Genomic DNA, 27439 nt, shown 5'->3' with positions numbered 1-27439 from the left:
TAAAAAATATTGTTCTGAAATATAGGATTAAACTGGGGTTTACTAAAGGATAAAGAATTAATAGGCAGGAATCCTTTTAAGAGGTAAGGGAGAAAGTCTTTTAAATACATTTATCTAGAGGCAGAAGTAGTTGTGTTTAGGCTTTCCTAAAATTCCACTACCTCCAGATGTCATTGCCAGTTGGTTTATTCGTGCACAAAATAGGTCCAGTCTTTTTTGATTGATTTGCATATGCCTGTAAAATTATTACATCAGTTGGTTTATTTAAAGTTTGTTAAATAAGGTGTTAATTGTAGGCTACTGTTCTCCACATGGTCTGAACAACTATTTTTGCCTTTATAAAAATTCTAAATTTTAAAAATGGAGGACTGAAATGTAATCTAAATTAGAGTGCCAGGAAGTACAAAGAATAACACAGAAAAAAATCTTTAAAGAAAATGAATCTAAGTCAAATTTTAACGATATAAATTTAAATTCTTCATATGTACAGGAATACATATGCCTAATTTTTTTCGCAGAGAGCTTTGGATTACTTTTGAAATATACATGATTTTGCAAAATCCTGTAGTGTCGAGTTTTTTTAATTAAAAAAAAATTTTTTTTAAATTTTAAGCCAAAGGCAGCCGTATTTGTGGAGCATAACAAATATCATGGAGGACAAGGGGTGTTAAAGAGGAGAAGGGAGTTGGGGTAAATTGGAAGGGGAGGTGAATCATGAGAGACTATGGACTCCGAAAAACAATCTGAGGGGTTTGAAGTGGCGGGGGGGGTAGGTCGGGGTACCAGGTGGTGGGTATTATAGAGGGCACGGATTGCATGGAGCACTGGGTGTGGTGAAAAAACAATGAATACTGTTTTTCTGAAAATAAATAAATTAATTTAATTTAAAAAAATTTTAAGCCATAGTTCTACATATAAAGTGCCTGGGAAATTTATAGTGGCCAAACCATATTCAGAAGCTCCAAACTTCCTCACAGCCAGCATCAGATTAAATGAAAATAAACAAGTATATAACATTTGCTTATTAGTTCAACAAATATTTTTCAAGCGCATTCACCATGCTAGTTTCTGGGGATATAAGAAAATACGCATCTTATACTATCAGCTCTTGTGAAGCTTATGGTTCAGCAGCTAATATTAAACAAATCATTCCCAACTGATTACCTGAATAAATTGATTATAGTTGTGATAAGAGGTATGAAGTACAAATCTCATAAAACAAACACTGCTTGAAAATACAGGCAAAAATGTTACAAAGGCTGAATGTCTTATCTTGACCTCATGAGAAGGGGATAATTTTTCAGCACTGTTATTAACACATTATTTTAAAGGTTAACTTTAAAACCTGTTTGAATATATTAAAAATATATAAGCTGCAGCTTGTGAAATTTCTTTTTACCTATCTGTCCTTGACAAAAGGGCCATCTAACAATCATGACACTATACAAAGATGAATACAACACATTTCCTATTTATAAAGAGCTTATATAAGCAAATTTCACTTACTTAGTTCTTTAAGCTATAGCCAATTGAATCTCCATTAAGATACTAATTTTTTAATAGGCTTTATTTTTTAAAGCAGTTTTTAGGTTCAAAGCAAACTTGAGGATAAAGTACAGAGTTCCCACATAGCCTATGCCCAAACACCCTAGTCTTCCCATCATCAACATTTACCACCAGAGTGATATATTTGTACAAATGATGAAGCTACACTGACACACCACTATTATCCAAAGTTCATAGTTCAGGGTTCACTCTTGGACATTCTATAGGTTGTAACAAATGTATAATGTCATTTGCCTACCAATATAAGATCATACAGAAGAGTATTACTATTCTAAAAGTCCTCTGTGTTCTACCTATTCATCATCATTCTTGCCTAGCCCTTGGAAACCACTAATCTTTGTACTGTCTCCATAGTTTTCTCTTTTCCAGAATGTCACATAGTTAAGAGGATAGGGTACGTAGCCTTTTCAGATCGACTTCTTTCACTGGGTAACACGCATTTAAGGTTCCTCCATGTCTTTTCATTTCTTTTTAGTGATAAATCAATTCCTCTGTCTGAAGGTACCACAGTTTATTTATCCATTCACCCACTGAAGGACATTTTGGTTGCTTGCAAGTTCTGACAATCATAAATAAAGGTGCTATAAATAAGTGTGCAGGTTTTCATGTGGATACAAGTTTTTAACACATCTGGGTAAATATCAAGGAGTGCAATGCTGGACTGGTATGGTCAATTTGGTATTTTTAAACGGCTTATATAACCATTATAACACTTTTTTTTGTTGTTTTTTAATCCTCATCTCTACACTTTTCTAAAGTGTCTTACTGTAAAAATGACTGGGTCTTAAACATTGTTTGAACAAATTTTTAGTGGGTACATATAAATTTCCCTGTAAGAAATTCCACAACATTCTTCAGGTGAAAAGGGGAACAATTAATTTCTAACTCTGAGTCATGGTACCAATCTTACCACTGAGCTTTAGTGGCCTTTTGAGTGGGCAATTAAACTTTGTCAACAGGCAGCACCTCACAACCAGTATAGAAGAATTTTTATCCTAACCTTGGTTTCTTGGTCTGTCAATACCCAAAGGAGACTATTTCTAACTATTCTGCTAGAAACGGGACTGTCTACCTACTTTCTATATATTCTAGTTTAATACAAAGGCAATATATTGCTGAATATAACCAATTTCATTCCTCAGAGGTGAAGAAAAATAGATAAATTTGACATAACACTTCAAAATGCAACTGTCATTAGGCATGAGTCTAAATGTATGAAACATGTATTGAGGAAGATTAGGCCAATTCAAAACGGTCCAAGGTGGAGATATCTTGGTGTGACTATTCAGACTTGCTGCCTGGTGAGAAAAATCAGCAGATAAATGGCTATAAATGATGTACCATACGCCTCTGTTCGCTTGCTAAGTCTATATTTATGCCTGTTGTCCCACTTTACTTATTAATAGTTTTCTCTTTCCATCAAAAGTACTCCAGTTTGGTTGATGAGTTACACAGTCATCCTAATTATAATGAAATTGAATGGTTTCTCTCTTTTCTCTCTCTCTCACCTCCTCATGAGTATCTCTTCCCAGAGGGGTAAAGAGGAAGAGAATCATCAGCTAGAGGATCAGAATAACACTAGATAAAGGGTGATATATTGTTCATAGAAGGTCTAAGGGAGAAATTCTGATGGACAGAAAAATTTGTAATAGTAAAGAATCAGACAATATTGAATACTGTAAGGAAACAATTTTGTAAAGTAAGAAGACAGTAATGTTTGGAGTGAAAGAGAACCTGCAACCTAAGATAAGTATCTTGGAAGGCCCTGTGAAAAAGCACAGATAAGGGGATATCTGAAGGCAGCGAGGGAATGAACCATGAGAATATCTACCGGAAAGAAAGGAACACCAAGATAAAGGCTCTTAGATGGCCACATCTGATATATCTGAGGAATAGGAACAAGGCCAGTATAACCAGAGCAGAGTAAGTGAGGGAGCAGTAGCAAACACGACTGGAAGTACTTCTGGGGTGAGATCATATAGGCATTTTGAGCTGTAGTTAAGAAGGATTTAGAATTTTACTATATACTGGTTCAGAAGCCACAGAAGGGTTAAAAATAAAGTACTGACATTCTCAAAGGATGACGCTGGCTAATGGGTGAACAGACTGTTTAAAGAATAGAGACAGGGAGACCAGTAAGAGGTCTACTGCTGTAGTTCAGGCAAAAAATTAAATAATTTAAAACTAGTAGTTCCGGAAATTCTAAAAAGTGGCCACATCACAAATATATCCTGGACATAGAGCCAATAGGATCTGCTGTTAGACGGAATGTGGACCAAAGGAAAAAATAACAGAAAACGATTCCAAGAGTTTCTATCTTCAGCATCTCAGTGAGTGATGGTGAAAGAAGATGATGGGGAGAACAATAAAATTAGACACTTGTTTTTGACATGTTAACTTTCAGGTATTTAATCCAAGTGGAGATACTGAACAGGAAGTTAAATATACAAGTCTAGTGTACAAGGATTAGCTCTGGGCTAAAGATACAAATACTGATGTTATTTAAAGGCACAGGACTGGATGAGATCACCTGATATGTGAGTATAAAAAGACAGAAGCTCAAGGACTGAACACTCTAACATTTAGTGGTAGAAAGAGGAGGAGAATACTGCAAAGGAAACTGAGTTTGGGAGAATACTGGAAAGGTAGTATTCAAGAGTCAAAGGTGAAAGGAATTTAAAGGAGGGAACGGTCAACTGTGTAAAAGCTGTTATGGGGTCAAGTAAAACAAAAACTTTGTACCAATCATTGGATTTGACAATCTACTCCAAAAGAGGATTTTCTGGTTGGTTGTTTTAATCAGAGTTATTAGAAGAGATATATATGCTGATGAGAATGATTCGGTAGAAGGAGAAAGGTAATGCAGTGAAGAGAGAATTTCAGAAGTTCTTGAATAGTTGAAGGGACTAAGAAGTGAAGGGTGAGCTGTAGGAATACAGATGGATCATTCATTTTAACAAGGTAGAATAAAGAGTAAGATCATCAACTGAGAATGAGGGCCAGGTAGTGACTCTTGGAAATTTAATGTGCACCTTTGGAGCCAGTATGTAGGAGGCAGAGTTGCAATTAACCAAAGTTGAATCTTACCAATGAAGGGGCAACAGTTAATTAAAGGCAGCACTCTTAGTCATGGACCAAGGAATCTGAGTGAGGCAAGGAGGGAAGTGAAAGCATGAAAGGAGTGATAGATAATAGAAAATTATGCTGAAGGTCTTCAGAAGATAAATTTTTCAAAAAAAATCACTGTAATAGGAGAAATGAGCTAAAAAGAAAGTAAGTGCTAGTCAGACTGTTTGAAATGCTTGCAATTAAGATTTTCTAAGTGCACAGTCAATGGTAATAAGGTTTTAAATGTAACTAAGCAGGTCACCCAAGTGAAAGAAAAGACAAGGTTCCTAGAGATAAGGATATCAAAGAATTGAGAAAGTTAAGATTTTGGATGATCACACAAGGTTACTGAAAATCACTAAGAATAATTACAGGAATAGTGGGCAGAAAAAAGACAGTACCAGGTGTTCAAATCATCAATGAGCAGGAGTGACTGAGAGAGATGCAGATGACTAGAAAAGGAGGGAAAGCGGAAAATATTATCTGATGCCATCTACATTTTTTTTAAAGAGAGAGGAAATACACTCATCCATAAATATCACTGATAAGCAAGAAAGATAGACAAAACTTCCATTTTTTGTGAGGGTATAGTACAAAACAGTATCCTCAGGGAAATGCCAAGTACCTGAGAGAAAAAAGGGTGATCCATCACAAAGAGTTTGAGGATAAGGAAATGAATGAGAGTGATCTGGAAGGTTTGGACTTTTTGGGGTGATTAAGGACAAAAGGATATAGAGTATAAAATTAGTCCTGATGATACACCTAGGAAAGCTTGGTAAAAGATGAACAATCAGTTAAATTTGTTGTCTACTTGTGACTTGTTTAACAATTTGCAAAAGGGAATGTTGGGAGGAGAGGAAAAGCCAGAGAATTGGACGTCTCGCCAAGAAGTGAGGTTCTCTTTAGGCTCATCTCCCCTTAAATTCTACGATTAAAGGTGCTGAGGTTTGGAATTCTTAAAAAAGTACATGGCTGTACTTAGAGTTAGCTTATTCAGTCAACACAATTTACTGAATATCTGAATAGACTGCACTACCCTGGGTGGTCTAATTCCTAATTATCTATATTTGAATTTGTTCATGGGCTATCAAAAGTTAAGTAATCTAAAAAGAAAATAATAATATTAGTAATAGCTGCCAGGCACTGTTCTAAGTATGATACATATATTAAATAATTTAATAGAATTAACTCATGAGGTTGAGAGTATTATATACATTTTTGAACAACATATCCAATGCACAGCTCTACAGATTTAAATCCTTAATAATCTAGACTGTATCTGTTTGGACAAACAGTATTCTTTTTATACAAATTAGCCTATATATTTTTCCACACATGGGTATCTGAAAGTGTTTTCCTGCATTTTAATGCAGGACAGGTTTTTCCTCTAAAAAGAAAACTATTCAATTCTTAAAATTTTATTGTTCTACTTCAATTATGATAAGTCATCATGTCTGTTCCATTCACTCTTAGAAAAGAACTTTATTGTTTTCAGCTCAACCTGCCATGTCAGTTGTTGGGGGAAGGGCAGAATTTAGAATGGCTATTTATAATGATCCATGCTAGGGATTTTTAGGTGGTCCAAAACACAGGCACAGCTGCTAAACACACATTCAAAGTGACCTACCACTTCACAGCTGTTCTAAGTTTATATTACTACTATACTCATTAATAAACACTGATATCACCAAGAAGGCTAATCAAGTAGCAAAGACTAGAAATACTGGAATTCTTTAAAACCCTCATGAATTTAAAAATTAGTCCTAGTCTGGAATAGAGGTGAGTGTGCTAAAAAGGACAGGGCAGATTGGCATTAAGTGATCCTAAATGCAAGAATAGGGGAAATTCTGAGGTAAAGACATGAGGAAGGTTTGACAACATGTAGGCCCTTTTTTTCTGTAATAATTATTCAAAATTAAGAACATAAGTAGGATGAAGCACAAAACAGAAAAACTTACAACAAAGTAAAAAAAAATTAGAAACTCCTTTTAATTTAACATTAAAAAAACAAACAAAAACAACAACCCAAGGGCACCTGGCTGCCTCAAATTGGTTAGGTGTCTCATTCAACTCAGGTCAGGATCCCAGAGTCCTGGGATCAAGCCCCACGTAGGGCTTCCGGCTCAGTGAAGAGCCTGCTTCTCTCTCTCTCCCTCCCTCTACTGCTCCCTCTGCTTGTTATCTGTCAAATAAATGAAAGCCTTAAAAAAAAAAAAAGGCAACTCATGTGAATTTCTGGGATATAACCAAATGACAAAGACTAGAAATAGTTTGTAAACTGTACAGTTAACATCATTGTGTGGGAACCCAGAGGGGTGAGGAAATCAGGTACATGGGGAATTTGTGTGACCTGAAGTAAACATGAAGAATGGAGGGGAGGAGAAGGGAAACAGAGAGAAATGGGGTACTGTGAAGAACTAAAGGCACTGGTGAGGGAAGGAAAGTGGATCCAAGAAAAACAGGTACCCAGGAGGTTTAGGATTAGGTACTATATTTTGGAAGGTCATAAACTAACAAGGTTTTGGTGACTGAAATGGAAAATAATCAATTCTATAAACATTTACTGAGCACCATCTACATGCCAAGCCCTATCCTAGAAGGGGGGGGGGGGGAGAGGGTCTTGCAGAAGTTTATAACTACTTCGCTTCCTTAACATTAAAAAAAAACATTAATGACTTCACACTAAATTCCAGATATTATAGTAGAAACTGGCACATAATCTGAGTTATGAATGTGAATATTTCTAACACACAAGTAACTTAAATGAATCCCTAAATAAATTTTCTTTTTATTTACAGAAGGTATTTTGGGGTTACTAAATCAGGGTAATGACCTTCAAATTAATAAAACTGGATTTAATAGCAATTCTCCACACTGCTGAAAGTATCATGCTGCATAGTTACAAGAAATTACATTCAAACTTAAATCTTGCTATCAAATCTTAGAAAAAATATTTCTAACAACAATGAAATAGAAAATCTGGTTATCATTGCTGCTATTTATCAATTACAGAACAAAACACTATCATAATACTATCTTCACAGAAACATAGTATATGTTCAATAAATTACAAAATTTCATTAATCTACTTGTTTTTAACAATATGCAAATCCTTCTGGTGCTACAAATTAAAAACCGTCTGCTATGGGTCAGTAGATGAAACAGGTCTATCATCAGTCCAGATCCAAATCTGTCTAGTGTTCTATCTCAGTCCTATCATATTTTATCCAGTAAAATGAATTCCAGTGAGTTACAACAAAAAAGACCTGGATATATAAAATATCCCAATCATCAGTTAGAAAAAAATACAGAATGAAAAATGGTATAATGGTACTTTAGAGCAGGAGAAATAAAAGCTAAAATCTTTGACCTAATGTTTATATTTCTAAAAATGAAATACAAAGGTAATGAAAGACAAGTAAAAAAGAAGTATGAAAGAAATAAAAACTAAGTCATTTATCAGTGTAACAAATGATTTGAACCAAATGGGAGGAAAATAAAATTTTTAATGGCTTTGTAGGATTAATTGTGAATAGGTTTTACTGAAATTATGACTCTATTTTAGTACAATAAGCAGTTTTTCTCCAATTCCTAAGTAATTATAATGTAATTCTGTGGTTTCAATAGTTTTACATGTAAACTATTTTGCTTGCCTTTTCATTTGTATGCCTCTAATAAGATTACGTATCAGTGGTAGTGTGTATGTATACATATACAGTACTGTGTACTTATATAAACCTCATGTAAGTTTTTAAAAGTTTTTAGCACATCTTTTTCTATTAACAAAAGAAAGTATCATTTAATATTAATCTATTCTGAATTAACACCAAATCTTAGTTTTTGCATCCCTTTTTGGTATGTATAATTGCAGTCAAATCAAGTTAGTTAAATTCTTCAGGCAGTGTTCAATCTTGAGAGTTAAATCATGTCACTGCTTCTGAAGTTTTGATTGAAACTAACATCAGTGCCTATATAAGAACAATTAATGATCCCTCCTAGCCCAGTAACTCCATTTCTCTCACACATGTTAGAAAAATAAATACAATTTCTTACTTAAGAAATTCGACAATATTTTAAAATCAAAACTATTGAAAGATTAATTCTGGTAACCAAAAGCAAGAAAGAAGCTGTTGACAGTTTATTGTGCTGCTTCTAATCATTTTTTAAAAAGATGGTTTTAAAGAAATTTATTTTAAAAAGCACTAGGATATGTGTATAAATTTTATTAAGTATTAGTGATGTGAAAGGACAAAAGCAATCTCCCCTTGTTTTTAAATTAGACTATTTCTTATCATTTCATTTTTACTAAAGTTTAATATCTACAGAAAATATTTTAAAATATAGTCCCCCAACCTCCTTTAATGACAAATGAATATTTCACTTAAGTTACTATTAATTTCTATTTCCCCATTATTTTTAAATCAAAAAGATTTGGTTTTATGTGGTCTTCTTTTTTTTAATTTGAGAGATTTTTAGTGTTGCTCATTTCTTTAAACTGTCAACTGACTATCTGAAAAAAAATATTCCTATAATTGTGTAGTTATACAAGCTTAATGCTTTTAAATTAACCCTAGATAATATATACAGAAATGGAAAGATTAACTAAATTCCTTGAATAAACCATAATTATAACTTCATAAGATATAAGTATATAGCAACAGTAAACTATATTCAATTTATTCTCAAAACACTAGAAAATAAAAATCTTTCTGTATCTTCTGTTTTTTTACCATAACAATCTTCCTAAGGTTATCTAATGACATACAGAAGCTAAAGTGGTTTTCTTTTTTTTGGGTTAGACATTGTACTTTATAGCATTTAACAGCCTAAAAATAAGGAGACAAGCATTATTAATTTACACTGTAATTTATGTATGAATGGTTTGTATTTTTAGAGAAGTCCTTCAACAGAATCAGAGCCTGTATTGTTTGGTATTACATAAGAGCAAAAGAGAAAATATTTTTTGTTTCCCCTTCCATGCTAAAGACCTACACAGATGGACTGAAAACATGTATTTCTGCACACTCAAGGTTTCAGTACATAAGACTGTATTTTAAATAATAAGAAATCTATATTAATACAACTGCAAAGCAAACATAAAGCAAAAATATATTGAAAATAATTTCAACAAGTGGTATGTTACCTGGGTGGAGCTGGTGGCTACCGAGATGCAGTCAATAAAGCTGTGTCTTCGAGTGAAAAATGCAACTATCTGCTGCCAGCGTGAAGGTTCTGGCTCAGCCTGCAGTTCATCTGATGAACCCTTTTTTGCCCAATGTTTCTGCTTTGGGCCTACTGAGCCATGGCTAGAGCTAGTATTGCCTCCTCGACTGGCGCGAGAGTATAGAAGTGTGTTGTTCCCGAAAATGTAATTCATCTCTGCAGCCCTGCAGGTGGTTGCCAAGCAGTCTTACTTCTCTACCAGCTGCTGAGTGGTGAATGATCGGTAAAAACTGCAGCTAGAATTACAGCAGCATCACTTGTAGATCAGGGAAAATAAAAATCTTGAGAAATGATGCTCATTTTCTCTGTAATTTCTTCCCATGAAAGAGCTTGTATCTTCCCTCTGTACCTGTTAGTTGTATGATGGCTGAGTTTATATTTGCAGACAAAAAAGACGGCATAAGGTTGATGGCTTTCTCATGATTATTTTTTCACCAGCGTCTGCAGGAACCAAAAGCTGTTCTTTTGTTAGCTGATAACTAGACGGAATGAAATCCAGGAAGTGAGGTCGATTAGCAGGTAAAGAAGGATGTTATAAACACTGGACTACCAAGACCCTTTGGGGATGCATGATTTAATGCACAGGGTGGAGAAACCCTGGATTACGAAGTTTCAATCTCAGTCTGTAGTAAAATCCAGTGTCATCTTCACTGCTTAAATAATTATAAATATGAACTGAATTCAAATATACAAGAGGATTTTCTTGCCAACAGTTCTGATTGTTTAATTTTACTGAAGGAGACTTTGTCATTCATATATAAATTTCCACATCAGGAAGGAGCTCACATTAATTAGGCTCTAAGTTTTTTAAAGGTACTATTTACATTCAACTCTGAGGATCTAACACTAGAGGAAAATCCACTTGTAATATGGCATGATCATTTTATATAATATATTGGTTCTTAATGCTTTGATAATGGAGTCTGGAGCCAAAAACAGATTAATCAGCGAAATAAGTATTTGACTTCTGAACTTTTGTGATTAAAAGAAACTTAAATTATTACCATCATCTCTCATATATTATAAACACTTAGATTAATAAGTTATAAATTTTTAAAAATGCCAAAGAATTAAAGTAGATTTTTTGTTTTAAAAACAACAAAGCATGTTTTATCCAACACTATATAAATAATACTCTGGGGTTCAACTAAATAATATTGTTTGATTGCTAGACAGACATTTTCTAACATTTAATATCTAGGTCTGGGTTTTTCAACAAAGTAGTCTACCTCAGAATCAGAATCACCTAGGATGCTGGTTAAAAATGCAGACTGGTATCCCCTCTCCTCACCAGAATTTTTTAGAGTAAGAGGGATCTTGAAATTTTCATTTTTTAAAAAAAGACCCTTAAGGGCGCCTGGGTGGCTCAGTGGTTAAGCCGCTGCCTTCGGCTCAGGTCATGATCTCAGGGTCCTGGGATCGAGTCCCGCATCGGGCTCTCTGCTCGGCAGGGAGCCTGCTTCCCTCTCTCTCTCTCTCTGCCTGCCTCTCCGTCTACTTGTGATTTCTCTCTGTCAAATAAATAAATAAAATCTTAAAAAAAAAAAAAAAAGACCCTTAAGTGACTCGAGCAACCTCAAGTTTAAGAACCATAGATTTGTAACTCTGCCCTGCTAATATTGCTACATTATTATATAATATATGGTCATATAAACATATAACATATAAACATTTAAAACAATATATGAATAAAAATGCCATTTGATAATTTACTAATGGTTGAGTAATTTAGTTTTTAAGTTGATACAAGCACATCACAAATCCCAACCTGAGCCATATACTTTTTCAGATGTGGACTGACAAAAAATCGTGCTTACTATGTGCTTACTGCACCAACTAAATGCAATCTCTTGAAAAGTAGAAACTGTGACCTTCAGATTCATTGAAAATCCTGATTCAGCAAGCAAAGATGCTAATACTCTCTCTCTTGATTTCATCCCTGAGATACAGACACATGCCCCAAAGAGGTGAGTCATGTGGGACTCTCGAAAGCTAAGATGCTCTGTGACAGAGATTATAGCACAAAGTTTGGTGCTTCTTCCCAAGGACTCTGTAGATAGTAGCTGGCAATTTTGTGACCCTAGACAGACTGTCCTATTTGGAAAATGGACAGGACAACAGATGAAAACACTAAGGGTAAACAGAGAACTAAGAATCCTCTGAAGGAAAAAAAAAATTAAACCTCTTTTTAAAGAACCACAGTAATTTGGACCACATATTTAATAAACAACTGGCTAGTGTGGTTTATATAATTGGTTTGGCCCCAAAAGATGTGCCTTGATGATCCATGTCTGATGAAAATCCAAGATGGGGGAACCCTAGAACTGATATAGGCTCTGTTATTCTGGATTGGTATGGATGAGGATATTGTACACAAATGCTGAGTGCAAATTTCCTACTCACACTGCAAATAATAACAACACAGACCATGAATACTAAGCCATTTGTGTACACAGATTTCTTATCCCATGGAGCCAAAGAGCTCAAAAAAAATCTAACGCTGATATCCCGTGTACCCCCTAAGTACTGCCAAAAGTACTTTTCGAGCACAGATTTTGTAATCAAATCCACTGACATTAAAAAGCAGCTCTGAGTTTTGAGAAAGGGTTCTTTATGAAAATAAACCATTACCTGTACTACAAAAATCTAAGATCATCTCATCCATTGCCCAGTAGTCAATGGATGCATACAAAACCATATGTGTACTAAACCATAAATGGTTTCATATGGTTTGACTGGGAGATCAAAGGTGACCAATTCCTCACTGAAACCTGCTTTAGAACAGCCCTACTCATAAAATAAACTCTATTCCATTAAAACAAAATTTAAGCTCATTATGGAACCTGGAAAGTCTATTTAAAGTAATGAATTAAAAAAATACACAATGTCGAAATCACTGAATAACTATTAACATTTTAATGATTTAAATATTTTTTCTGTGCAGTTTACTTTTTTCCACAAAATGATACTGTCTATAATAGAACCCTAAACAATAAAGCTTAAGTAAACTGAGTATATCCATTTAATGATTACATAACCAAAAATACAATTATGAAGAATTTGTAACTGTGAGAAATTTATTTTGTAATATTAAATGAAAGTAAGGACCATTCAAAAATATATATAAAATAGGTAGGCCCCCAATTATTTGTTTACCAATCAAACTCACAAAAAAACCTATTCAAGTCTTCAGGTATAGTAACAAAAGCAAGGATTAAATAATCTCAGTGAGAAACTTAAAAGGTTGAGAAAAAAAATCAATATTAAAATTCTAAAATACAAAAAATAAATCACTAAGAAACTACAAAGCTACTATACTGTAAATGCAATGTAATAGGCACTTTCCTTATACTTTTATCTTTATGATCTGGCTTATTAAATTTCAAAACGTGAAACTCTACTAAGATAAGACTTAAAAAATTTTTTTTCTACTCAATTTATTTAAACAAAACAAAAAACACACAGTTCACTTTTCTCACTACCCTGCCTCTTATAACCACCAATATTTTTGTCCACGTTATAAGAGATCATTGGTTATTTATCTTTCTCTGACTTATTTCACTTGGCATAATGCCCTCAAGGTCCATCCATGTTGTCCCAAATGGCAAAATTTCATTCTCTTTTACCACATATATCATATTTTCTTCTTTCTTTGATGGATTCTTAGATTATTTCTATATCTTGCCTACTATAAATATTATAATGAATAAGAGGGTGCATATATATCTTTTTGAATTAGTGTTTTCATTTTCTTCAAATTAATACACACATAAGTAGATCTTCTGGTCACACGGTAGCTTATTTTTAATTTTCTGAGGAACCACTCATACTGTTTTCCACAATAGTTTGAACAATTTATACACTCCCACTGACAATCCATGAGGGTTTCCTTTACTGCACTCACTTGCCACACTTATTATTTATCTTTTTGTTAAGAGTCATTCCAAGAGGTGTGAGGTAGTATCTTGTGGTTTTGATTTGCATTTCCCTGATGACTGATGATGCTGAGCATCTATGTTTTTATGTACCTATCAGCCACTTGTATGTCGTCTTTGGAAAAATGTCTCCTCAGATCTTTTGACATTTTAAAATCAGTTTTTGTTGTTGTTGTTATTGAGTTGAATCAGTTCTTTATGTATTTTGGATATTAGCCCCTTATCAGGTTTGTGATTCATCATTATTTTCTCCCATTCGGTAGTATGCTTTTTCATCTTGCTGGCACAGCTTCCTCTACTGTGCAGAAGCTTTTTAGTGTGATGTAGTCCCATTAGTTTGTTTTTGCTTTTGCTACATTTGCTTTTGGTGTCAGATTCCAAAAATCATCACCAAGACCTATGTCAGGGTGATTACTACCTATGTTTTCTTCTAGGAGTTTTCTCCTAGGACAAAGCTGAGAAGACTGATGACACAGATTGGTTATTTGCTTAGAAAAACTCCACTCATTTATACACACAAATCCTTTCTGTAAGAGCACCATCTTGTGGTCAAATTGTATGCAGACTATAAGATTACCTTAATACACCAGGGCCATCCAAAAAAGATAAAATTCAACATTTTAATATATTCCAAAGATGTAAAAACAAAATTGATTTCAAAACTACCCACTTAAAATAGGTAAGATTCTATTCAATAGACATGTATTTGCCTATGTCTATTTTTCTGCTACCCTCATTTCTTACAATATTTGAAAAACTACCAACTACTGCTAGTGATCTCATTAGCAGTAATCTGCTAGTATTCTTAATACTACTGGATAAGGAGCGCCTGGGTGGCTCAGAGGGTTAAGCCTCTCTGCCTTCGGCTTGGGTCATGATCTCAGGGTCCTGGGATCAAGTCCCACATTGGGCTCTCTGCTCAGCGGGGAGCCTGCTTCCTCCTCTCTCTCTGCCTGCCTCTCTACCTGATTGTTATCTCTGTCTGTCAAATAAATAAATAAAATCTTAAAAAAAAAATACTACTGGATGAAATGTACCCAGGCTAGGTGATATAGATATTTAAAATAATTATCTGCTCACATACTCTGTTCTATCTTCGATTTCAAGTCCTGCTTAACTAGATTTACTTTGCACAATTTGGTTTGAACATAATTTTCCTTGCCACTGAAAACAAAAGCCAAATATGAGTTCTTTAATTTCCTCAATCATCAACACAACGTCCCATACAAAACAGTGCACCTACTGTCCTCCTTATCAATTCATCCTGATTTAATCTATTTTGAAATAGGCTGGAGTTTTATTTGTTCAATTTACTGTTCTGACCATTTTTCCTAATTCCCAGCTCATTTTCAGTTTTAGGAATCTTGACACTGCTCTTATTATGATACCCTATTATATTCATAACTGTTTAAAAGCTAAACTTTCTTTACAGATTTCTTACATACCATGAAAATTTACCCACTGTGTCCTTTTCTTCCACAGAATTCTTCACCACTATATTGCCAATCTCTTCCCTGAAACTGACCAGCACTGGCAAAAAAGTTTCCCTTTCAGAGTCTTAAATGATAATTATATTTAAGCTAAAATAAGGCTGAATAAAGTAACTTTCAATCACTACCTTATTTCATTCATTTTCTTCAGTAATGAGAATCAGCACCACTACCGCAAGAACCTGTTAAGATTATTTCATAGCCCATTTCATGGTGGCAAACCTTTCATCGGGCCATTCATCAGCTCAGGATTGAGGCCCCCATTTGCTAACAAGTTCCCAAAGCTACACTATAATAAACTTTCCTGAATTTTTATAGTTTCCTCTGATTATCACCCTGCTACTTTACTTATTTTCCCCAGTAACTGCCTTTCCTCTGAACTGCATCTTGTCCACACCTTCAACATTTTGTCCTAATATTCATTTTCTTTTTTTAGAATAGTCCAAAAATTTAATTTTTCTCTTTATTTTTGCATGTTACATACTTTGTTATATCTCTCCATAAAAATATTAATCACGGAAATCTAACAAAGTTACTTAGCATAGAGGTTTAATAAATGTTTGTTAAAGGTATGTATTATTTGATAAAAAACTAATATTCTGGCAGGTGATTTTTTTTCCCCTGAAATCTTATAATCAACTTCATTCAAAAGTTTTCAAAAATTTAAACCTGACAATAGTCACTGCAAAAGCTCACATCTGCCGGGGTGCCTGGGTGGCTCAGTGGGTTAAAGCCTCAGCCTTTGGCTTGGGTCATGATCCCAGGGTCCTGGGATTGAGCCCCGTATCGGGCTCTCTGCTCAGCAGCGGTCCTGCTTCCTCCTCTCTCACTGCCTGCCTCTCTGCCTACTTGTGATCTCTGCCAGTCAAATAAATAAATAAAATCTTTTAAAAAAGAAAAAAAAAAGTTCACATCTGCCAGATACTCGTATTGGTTCTAGGTGCATTCAATCTTATACTGAGTTAAGCAATGCCCATGGGTCAACCACAAGGGCTTTATGTGTACTATAATCTTCACCACAACCTTCCTTATTGTGATTTCACAAATATGCTTGTCTTTCTAAAGCTTACTTTCTAGCAGGAAAACAAACAATAAGTACACAAGTAAGTGAACCTATAATCTAGTTTGACTTTGAGCACTGAATCCAAGGGCCAGCAACTATCAACCTTCTCCTGAAATGAAATTAGTTAAGACTCTCATTTTTATTTCAAGTTGTTAATTTGCTAAAATATTTATCAGTTTATTTATATTCAACTTTAGAAAAGGGGGTGGGGCCCTCACTACCCATACCTCTGTCATAATTTGCATACACATGGAAGTAACTACCAAAACAACCAACCAAAAGAATGAGGAGCTGAGAGTGTGCAAATTGACTTTGCACAGTTTGTAACCATCAGAATGACCAGAAATTCAAAACATCAGAAACAAAGAATTATGCTTACCTGGGAGAATTTCATGACTCAAGTAATAGTTTATATTACTTCAGTCAAGAGAAAACAGGAATAAACAAGAACAGCATATCCAGCAGGACAGAGTGCTTAGAATTCAAGTGTTCTAAAGTTCTATGTTATTCAGAATGAAGACAGAAGAGATTTACTGACTTTAGTTTTGTAAGTTAAAAATGTATATTAAAATTTCTGGGATAACCATTAAATGAAGAGAAACATGTAACTTCCAAGCAAATAAGATGGGAGATAAGACATGAGAAAATATAATCTAAAGTAAGATATGAAAGGAATAAATGTCTCCTATTGAGCTAGAGAAGCTGAAGGAACTACATTTTAGAAAGGCTCTATTTCTGCTGTTTTTCTGCTAGGGCCCATTTACTCATGTTCTATTTCGCATCTGAGTAAAAAATCAAAGAAGCGATGTTCTCACTCCACGGAAGAAGCAAGAAGTTAATTATTCTCTGAGGTTTGTTGCAGGCCCCCAAACATCTGGTAACATCTAAGAAGAGTCAGATCCTAAATACGTTCCAGGAGGTTAGCTCTGAAAAACTGCAGATGACTCTGGCATCAATACCTTCTACTTTCAATGATTTCTAAAATAACACCCATTATTCACCTCTGATGAGACCCTACCTTGGATTCCTGAAGGACCACTTATCCTGGACCCCTTTCAAATACAAACGCTGAGCCCCAAGTGCAGAGACTCATTCTCCTTTCCTTCCTGAGTCTTCCAGATACTCCAGCTGCTATCCTCTACCTGTTACTTGGGCTATTTATCCAACTAACTCTGCCTTCACTTTCTCCAGCTCGTGTTTGATTTCTACCCTGCATGAAGCCAAGCACTCTCTTGGCTGGTCCTAAAGGACCCCCACTTCTGGGTTCTCAGACCAAAACTGCCTGTATCACTATGTTTAAAAACTAAGAAACATACTCATGGGGCAAATAAAATCACAAGCGAAATAAAAGAAAATGTTACAATGATTTAAAAAAAATTACATTTTAAAACTTGCTGATACAAGTGATATTTAAAGGAAAGTTTACAAACTCCACTACTACTAGAAAAGACAGATACTCGGGGCACCTGGGTGGCTCAGTGGGTTAAAGCCTCTGCCTTCAGCTCAGGTCATGATCCCAGGGTCCTGGGATCGAGCCCCACGTCGGGTTCTCTGCTCCGCAGGGAACCTGCTTTCTCCCCTCTCTCTGCCTGCATCTCTGCCTACTTGTGATTTCTCTCTCTCTGTCAAATAAATAAAATCTTAAAAAAAAAAAAAAAGACAGATACTGTTATAGTATGTAAATAAAGAAACTAGGGGGGAAAAAAAAAGTAAAACCGCCAAACCCTAACAGAATAAACCCTAACAGAAAAAACACTGTTAAGAGGAGAAGGGGGATAAGATAAAAGAACTGTTTCTGTCACTAATAGCCACCAATTTCTTCCTCTCTGTATCTCTCATTCAGCCTTCCAAGGGAAGGTCAGCTTGCTTCTACTAAACACAACCTTAGTTAATATGCAGGTTATCTATCTACACCTTATATTTATAGATTTACATGGAACACATATATTATGTGGGTAAATGTATGTGTGAAAACAGGGAGGGTGAAGATGACAGCACATGGGGGAGGGACACAAGATTTTTTTTTTTTTAAGATTTTATTTATTTATTTGACAGAGAGAGATCACAAGTAGGCAGAGAGGCAGGCAGAGAGAGAGAGAGAGAGGAGGAAGCAGGCTCCCTGCTGAGCAGAGAGCCCGATGCGGGACTCAATCCCAAGACCCTGAGATCATGACCTGAGCCAAAGGCAGCGGCTTAACCCACTGAGCCACCCAGGCGCCCCAAGATTTTTTTTAAAAAAGAGATGAATCTTTGAAAAGACCATCTTCTGGCAAGAATGGTCAAGGGGAAGAAAACAAAACAAAGCACAAATAAACATTATGAGGAATGAAAAGGGGGCCATACCTAAATATGCTATAGACAAAACCCCCAACATATTAATAACAGTATTTTGAAATAAATATAAAATGGACACATTCCTAGAAAAAATAACCTCCCAAAACTATTAATAGAAAAATCTAAATGGTATAACCATTAAAAATCTTAACTAGAAATACTAAATCATCTTTCAAAGAGATTATAAAACACAGGTTACAGTTTACTGGGAAAAAATAATCCTTATTCACAATGCATACAACCAACAAAAGATTAGTATCCAGAATATATAAAGAACTTGTAGAGACACTTGAGGGTTCAGTTGGTTAAGCAGCCAACTCTTCATTTCAGCTCAGGTCATGATCTCAGAGCCCTGGGATCAATCCCCACCTCGGGCTCCACACTGAGAGCAAAGTTTGCTTGAGGATTCTCTTCCCTTTCCCTCTGCCCCCCACAACTTGTTTGCTTACTCTAAATATATAAATGTTTAAGATCAGTAAAAAGGACACCAAAGACAAAAAGGAACAAAAATCTTGAGAGGTTATATCACAGAATAGAAAACCTGGATGAGTAATAAATATATTAAACCACATTATCAAACAGGGAAATGCACATTAAAATCACAATGAGATACTATTTCAAGTCCCAAACAATGGCAGAAATAAGAATACCAGGTACTGATAAAAATACAGATCAGTTAAAACTCTTTTTATTGCTGCTGAAAATGTAAATTATTTAACTATTTGGAAAATAATCTAGTGTTATCCACAAAGATATGTATACATAACCTATGTTTTAAATAGCACTTTTTATATTCATAATATTCTGAAAATAACTCAATATCCATCAAAAGTAAGATAAATTATAGTGTATTAATGAAAGAACAACTCCAGAGCAGTGAAAACAATCTCAGGAATATAATGTTGAGCAAAAAAGTCAAGCTGCCATTATATGCACTATAATTCATTTATATAAAATGTAAAATCAGCAAAATAAATAATACACTGATTGGAGATCTAAATGTGTGCTAGAGCTTTAGAAGAAACCAGGACTGTGGTTATTTCTGAAGGGAGTTAATGTTAGTATTAATGCTCTTTTTCTATACCTACTAATATTTAAAACACATTTTAAACACTTCAATGTGTAGTATTTGAAATATAATAGTTATTTCCTTTGTGGGAATTTTTAGGCTCAATGATAGTATCACTGAATAAAACTCATTTATAAAATATATCCTTAAAAATGTTTTTAGAGTGCTAATAAGTATTATGTAATTCCCTATAACTAAGAAACCATAAACAAGGGATGAAAATTCTACATGAACAAAGAGTTCTCTCTGAGCATGAGCTATACGAGTAACAAAATATATAATTCATAGCAACAAAATAAAATTTTCATCCTACCTTTATTGGTGAAATGTGAGAATGGGAAACAAATCCATGGACATTCTCAATTTCTGACAGGTTCTTCTCTGAGACATGAACTAGTTCCGGACCTATCACCTCATTAGTGATTTGTGGGGAAATGTGCTCTTGAGGAGGTGTGTCTTCATCCTGATACCGGTATTTCTGTAAAGAAAATTCGAATATATGAAAAAGTGCTGAAAAGCAAAGTGAGTTCAATTCAAATCATGGTTTCATAACAAATAATTAATAATATTGAACTATCTGGAAAGCATATTGTATAGTTTAATGCATTAAGTCTGAGAAAAATAGGCCTCCATTTTAATCATACCAGTTTTTAATAAAATATCTGATTATTAAAACTATTTCAGGGACGCCTGGGTGGCTCAGTCGGTTAAAGCCTCTGCCTTTGGCTCAGGTCGTGATCCCAGGGTTCTGGGACTGTGTCGGGCTCTCTGCTCAGCGGGGAGTCTGCTTACCTTTGCGTTGCCTGCCTCTCTGCCTACTTGTGATCTCTGTCTGTCAAATAAATAAAAAATCTTAAAAAAACACAAAAACTATTTCAGATTATGGGAAGATGGCTGAGTGGGAAGCACAAAAAATGTGTCTTTCCACTTAAGACAATTACACAGGAATGATCTGTCTGATATAACTATTCTGGAACTCTGGAGTCTGCTGAAGGCTTGCAATTTTCCAGGAGGTTAACTGGGATGGTAAACTGTGATTAATTTAGGTCAGCTTCACCACTTGTATTCATCACAGTACTGGAAGTTGCACCTAGAGCAATTAGGCAAGAAAAAGAAAGGAAAGACACTCATACTGGAAAGGAAGGAGTAAAATGATCTCTGTTTATAGATGATATAATATTGTATGTAGAAAACCTTAAAGACTCAGCAAAAAGCTGTCAGAACTAATGAATTCAGGACAGTAGCTGGATACAAAGTCAACACACAAAAATCAGTTACATTTCTATACACAATTAAAAAAGAAAATTACAGGAACAGTTCTATTTACAATAGCATCAAAAAGAATAAAATATTTGGGGATAAACGAGGTAAAATACTTGTACAGTGAAAACACTGCTGAAAGAAATTAAAGATGACAGAAAAAAAATGGAAACACATTCTGTGTTTATGGATTGGAAGACTAAATACTGTTAAGATGTCAATACCACCCAAAGCAATTTACAATCCCTGTCAAGATACTAATGAGAATTCTTGCAAAAAGAAAAAAACCCATTCTAAAATTCATGTGGAATCTCGAGAAATCTGAATTGCCAAAATAATCATGAAAAAGAACAAAGCTGGAAGACTCACACATCCTCATTTAAAAACTTACTACAAAGCTAAAGTATTCAAACAAGTTTGTCCTGGCATAAAGACAAACGTATTGACCAATGGAACAGAATAAAAGTCCAGAAATAAACCTTCACATAAATGGTCAAATTATTTTCAACAAGGGCACTAAGACTACTCAACAGGGAAAAGGCAATCTTTTCAACAAGTGGTGCCGGGAAAAGTGGATATCTACATGCAAAAAAATGAAGCTGAATCCTTATCTAATTTTCACCAGGTAAAATTCAAAATGCATCAAGGACCTAAATGGAAGACTAAAACAATAAGCTCTTAAAAGAAAACACAGCACACAAAAGCTTCATGACACTGCATTTGGCCGTGATTTCTTGAATATGACACCAAAGGCACAGGTAACAAAAGAAAAAAAAAAAAACCAGACAAACTGGACTTCATAAAAATTTTGTGCATCGGAAGACCCTATCCAAAGAGTAAAAGGCAACCCAAGGAATGAGAAAGTTTTGCAAATCATATGTCTAATAAAGAATTAATATCCAAAATATACAGAAAACTCCTAACTAAAAGTCAACAATAAAACCAAACTCAAACACGGGCACAGAACTTGGAAAGAGATTCCCCCAAAGAAGACAAACGAATGGCCACTAAGCACATGAAATGATGCTCAACATCACTAATTGCTATAGAAATGCAAGTCAAAACTATAATGAGATACCACCTCACACACATTAGGATGATTCCTACTGAAAAAAGAGAAAAGTTCCAAAAGAAACTGGAACCCCTGTGCATTACGGGGAATATAAAATGGTACAGCCACTGTAGAAAGTAGTATGGTGGTTCCTCAAAAAAGTAAAAATAGAATTACCATATGAATCCAGCAATTCCACTTCTGGGTATATGCCCAAAAGAATTGGAAGTAGGGTCCTGAAGAGATTATTTGTACACCCATGTTCATAGCAGTACTATTCACAATAGCTAAAACATGTAAGAAACCCAAGTGTCCATCAATGGAGAATGAATAAGCAAAATGTGGTATATACATACAATGGAATATTTTTAGCTTTAAGAAAAAAAAGTTGGGCAATATGTTACATGTGGAAGAACCTTGTGAACATTATGCTAAGTGAAATAAGCTAATCACAAAAAGACAAATACTGTGTAATTCCACGTATACGAGGTACCTAAAATACAGCTTTATCCTTGGAACAGGGGTCAGACGTATACGAGGTACCTAAAATACAGCTTTATCCTTGGAACAGGGGTCAGAACACCAACCCCCTATCAAAAATCCGTGTATAGGGGCGCCTGGGTGGCTCAGTGGTTTAGGCCTCTGCCTTCAGCTCAGGTCATGATCTCAGGGTCCTGGGATCGAGCCCCGCATCGGGCTCTCTGCTCGGCAGAGCCTGCTTCCCCCTCTCTCTCTGCCTGCCTCTCTGCCTACTTGTGATCTCTCTCTGTCTATCAAATAAATAAATAAAAATCTTAAAAAAAAAAAAAAAAATCCGTGTATAACTTTGAATGCCCAAAAGCTTAACTCCTAATAGCTTACACTGGGAAGCCTTACCAATAACATAAACAATTAACCCATATTTTGTATGTTATATATATTATAGACCATATTCTTACAATAAAGGTAGAAAAAAGTTGAGAAAATCATAATTATAATTTCATAATCATGAAAAAACAGACTAGTATCTACATATATTTTACATTTATAAATATTTCTTTCTTAATGTTTTTAATATTTCTAGGCTATGCAGTTCATCTGCAAGTTTTTTCAAACTGTTGCAAATGTCTAAAAGATTTTCCAATATATTTATTGAAAAAAGTCTGCAGATCAGTGGACCTGCACAGTTCAAAAGCATGTTGTTCAAGGCTCAACTGTAGTCAAAATCATAAAGACCTAAAGTTAAAATGGTTGCTGCCAAGGGCTGTGGGGAGGGGAGAATTGTGACACTTAACAGACATCAAGTTTCACTTTCACGAGATGAAAAGAGTTATGGGGATGAATGGTGCTAATGCCTGCACTATCATGTGACTGTATATTAATACCACTGAACTATAAACTCAAAAACAGTTAAATGGTAAACTTTTTGTTATGTGTACTTTATCATTTAAAAAAAAAGAAGTTTAAGAAATAATTCAGAGCTAGGAAGGTGAAAAAGAAATCTGAATACAAATTTGCTCATTTCTTACCCAATGTCAGCTGAATGCTGTTATCTCTAACTACACAGTTGTTTAAGTGAAGTCAAAATGAAAAGCCAAAGTTATCTGACTAAATTAGTTTGGTTTTCTTATTCAGTTAATGGATATAAAAATGAAAAAAGCCTTTTCAAATCCTAACTGAAAATCAGTCTATTAGAGAACAGTATTTTTCTTTTTAACTATAAGAGAATTTTTGTCTCTTTCTCTCACACTTAACTCTATGCAATCTACTTTTAAAGGAACATAATTTTAAGAAAACCAAATCTACCTTACCCCATACACAAAAGTAAAAGGAAATCATAATTATAGGAACTGGTAGAAAATAAAAGTACATGTTTTTCAACTCAAGCTGAGAATGTGTATACATACAAATAAAACCAAAACAAACTAAAATATTCTCCCCCTCCCCCAAGAAAAATACTCAAAAAGACATAAGTCATGATAGAAACAAATTTTGTAACAAAATTATTAGCCACTATTTGCAGCTCTTATAAATCATTAGAAAAAACAGCAAACATCATAATGGGATAGTCACAGAAGGCATACAAATGGATCAGTAAACTTCTAGAAAAAACATGCTCAACTTCCTTAGTATGTAAAAATTATAATGTTAGCATTCAGAGAAATGGGCATAAATCATCATATTCTTGGTAGGGGTCTTTTTCTGGTGGGCAGATTCCAATGTTTCACAAGTCCTGAAAATGTTTCTATTCCTTAATCCAATAATCCCACTTCTAGAAACTAAATTTACACATAGCATCAGTAAGAAGCATAAATATTTGTTGTATACAAATATGTACATTGTAAAATATATTAAAAATCCCTTTAACTCTGAATTTCAGTGCTGCAAGTTAATACAAAACCTCAGCATCACTTTTTAAATAACATCCTTCTGTGAAATGGTAAATTACATGGAAAACAATCAAACTCATATTACTATTAGCTAGTTCATTTAACATGATATATGAAATATTTTTATGCACTAACCTCAGATTATTTTCAAAACCAATGGAAAGAATTCTCTACTTTATCCTGAGTATGGCTGAAGGTACAAAAACACTCACAAAATTTAACACAGTTTAAATACTCAATTGGGCAGAAGAAAAATCTACATACACTTACACTTTAAAAGTAGATAGATAAGGAAAGAAACTCGATTATCATTTTTTTTTCCTTCTCCCCAGGCTCCCCCCCAGCCATCTTTTCAAACTTTACAGCTACTTCACAACTTAATATGTACTTTGACGAGAATACATGCAGGAAGATATTCACTAAAATCTGTAGTGAAGAAAAACTGGAAACAAGCTTCCTATCAATATACAAAAAAAAAAAAAAAAAAGCTAACGAAATTATGGTACATTCTACAAAAGTTATAGACATTTAGGGTAAAAATCTACTTCTCTTTATAGGAAAACCTGAAAACATAGATTGCTGAATGAAGAAAGCATGTTTTGAAGCTAACAGTTTGAACATTTGATTTTTTAGACTTTATTTATTTGAGAGAGAGGGGGAATAAGGGGTAGGCAGAAGGGGAGGAAGGAGGAGACTACGCACTGAGCAGGGAGCAGTCATGTTACATGGAGCTAGATTTCAGGACCTTAAGATCATGACCTGAGTCAAAGGCAGCTGCTTAACTGGGCCACCAAGATGCCCCAGTTTGAACATTTTAAACCAAATCAATAGTATACTTATGTATATGTATAATGTGTAAATGCATATGCAATATGTGCATACACGTATATTTACTTATCTTCATGTCTATGTGTATGTGTGTACATCTCTCTCCATATCCATGAATGTACACAAGTAATGTGAGAGAATCTAAAAGGATTAAAAAAAAAAAAAAGGTTCATACTGAAAAGGAAAGAAATCATTAAAAAAATCTGTCTTTTAAATATCTTTTTAAATGGATGTTACCCCTTGTAATTACTGGAAAACTCAAGGCATCTGACCTGGCCTTTCCCAGTAAAAATCACTCTATATTCATGGAACAATTCAATGCAGCCCCTTTGGCTTCTGTATTTTCTGCAAAGTGGCAGTTGAATGCAGTAACTTGACCAATCTCATGTTTAATCCTTTTGGCAAGACTATAGATAGTACTGTGTCCTTTTATCAAGAATTACATAAGGTCTGGTTATCTCTTCTTGCGATGTTCCATGTTCGGAGCTCTTGATATTCAATGCCTTAATCGGTTCACTCACTGCGAGCTGCAAATGGGGACAGTCTAATTCTACCATTTCATTTTCATTTACTAAACAGTATATACATAAATATTCCTCTTCACCTACTATCTGGTTATCTACTGATATAGTTCACACATGAATAACAGGAGAAATACTTAAATTGTTACTTTATTTACCAGTTTTCAAGACAGATTAAAAAAAAAATGGTTCCTTATCATCCTCTTAAAGCAATTAGGAGGGTTTTAGATACCACGCAATCCTGACCAAAATGTCATGTGGCTCTTTTTTCAGCAACCCACAAGCTAACCCTGATACTCATATGGAGATGCAAAAGACCCAGTAGAGTCAAAACAACATCTTTAAACAGAAGAGCAATGTTGGGGCACCTAGATGGCTCAGTCGGTTAAGCAGCTGCCTTAGGCTCAGGTCCTGATGATCCAGCCACACAACCAGCTCCCTCTGCTCAGTGGAGAGCCTGCTTCTCACTCTCCCTCTGCCTGCTGCTCTATTTGTGCTATCTCTGTATCTCTCTGTCAAATAAATAAATAAAAATCTTAAAAAAAAAAAAGAGCAAAGTGGAGGACCCACACTTCCCAATTTCAAAACATTCTACAAAGTTGTGGTTTTTAAATATCATTTATTTATTTATTTGAGGGAGGGAGGAAGGAGAGAGATCACATGCGCATGCGCCTGAGTGTGAACACAGTGCACTAGTGGCATGAGGGGCAAAGGGAGAAACAGATTCCCTGTTGTACAGGAAACCTGATGTGGGTCTTGATCCCAGGACTCTGGGATCACGACCTGAGCTAACGGCAGATGCTTAACCAACTGAACCACCCAGGTGCACCTACAAAGCTGTATCAATCAAGACTGCCATACTGGTGTAAAGATAGATGTGTATCAATGGAACAGAATTAAGAGTCCAGAAACGTTATCATTGCATTTATGGTCAACTGATGTTCAAAAAGGTGCCCAGAGAATTTAATGGGGGAAAGAAGAGTCTTTTCAACAAATGATGCTGAGACAACTGGATGCAAAGTAATTAAATCAGACCTCTTTCTAACACTATGTATAAAAATTAATTCAAAATGGATCCAGATCTAAATATAAGAGCTAAAACATAAAACTCTTAGAAGTAAACATAAATAAACATCTTTACAACCTTGGATTTAGAAGTGGTTTCCTAGGTACAACGACTAAAGCATAAGCAGATAAATTTGACTTGATAAAAATGAAAAACCTTTGTTCATCAAAGGGCATTATCAATAAAGTGAAAAGATAACCCTCAGAATGGGAGAGAATATTGGCAGATCATATATTTGTTAACAGTATCTAGAAAACATAAGGTGTCTGGTTAAGTCTCCTGAACATATAATGAATTCTTACAACTCGACAATAAAAAATCGAATTGTAAAATGGACAAAGAATTTAAACAAACTTTTTTTTTCAAAGAAAATAAAAAAATGGAAAATAAGCACATGAAAAGATGTTCAACAACATTAGTTATCAGAGAAATGCAAATCAAAGCTGCAATGAGCTATCACTTCACATCCACCATAATAGCTATAACCAAAAAGACTGATGATAATAACACATGCTGGTGAGGATGTGGAGAAATGGGGACTATCAGTGTTGGGGGA

General features: G+C 34.7%; 1 protein-coding gene across 15 annotated transcripts in view; it reads right to left on the bottom strand.

Annotated features, from left to right (window-relative positions):
- Positions 1–27439, bottom strand: part of DLG1 (discs large MAGUK scaffold protein 1) — a 255607-nt gene that overhangs the window by 132149 nt on the left and 96019 nt on the right. For 9 of the 15 annotated variants that reach the window (XM_045088103.1, XM_045088104.1, XM_045088102.1 and 6 more), the window contains one exon: positions 20102–20266. In XM_045088103.1, coding sequence (XP_044944038.1) covers positions 20102–20266 — 165 coding nt within the window. Of the gene's footprint in view, positions 1–9817; positions 10232–20101; positions 20267–27439 lie in introns of those variants that run through there. The other 6 variants (XM_013052617.2, XM_013052618.2, XM_045088112.1 and 3 more) reach the window with 2 other exon arrangements.

This window comes from Mustela putorius, unplaced genomic scaffold, assembly GCF_011764305.1.
Source record: "Mustela putorius furo isolate JIRA1106 unplaced genomic scaffold, ASM1176430v1.1 tig00003834_pilon_pilon_pilon, whole genome shotgun sequence".
NCBI classification, from domain to species: domain Eukaryota; kingdom Metazoa; phylum Chordata; class Mammalia; order Carnivora; family Mustelidae; genus Mustela; species Mustela putorius.
This window is presented reverse-complemented; position numbering and strand designations above follow the sequence as displayed.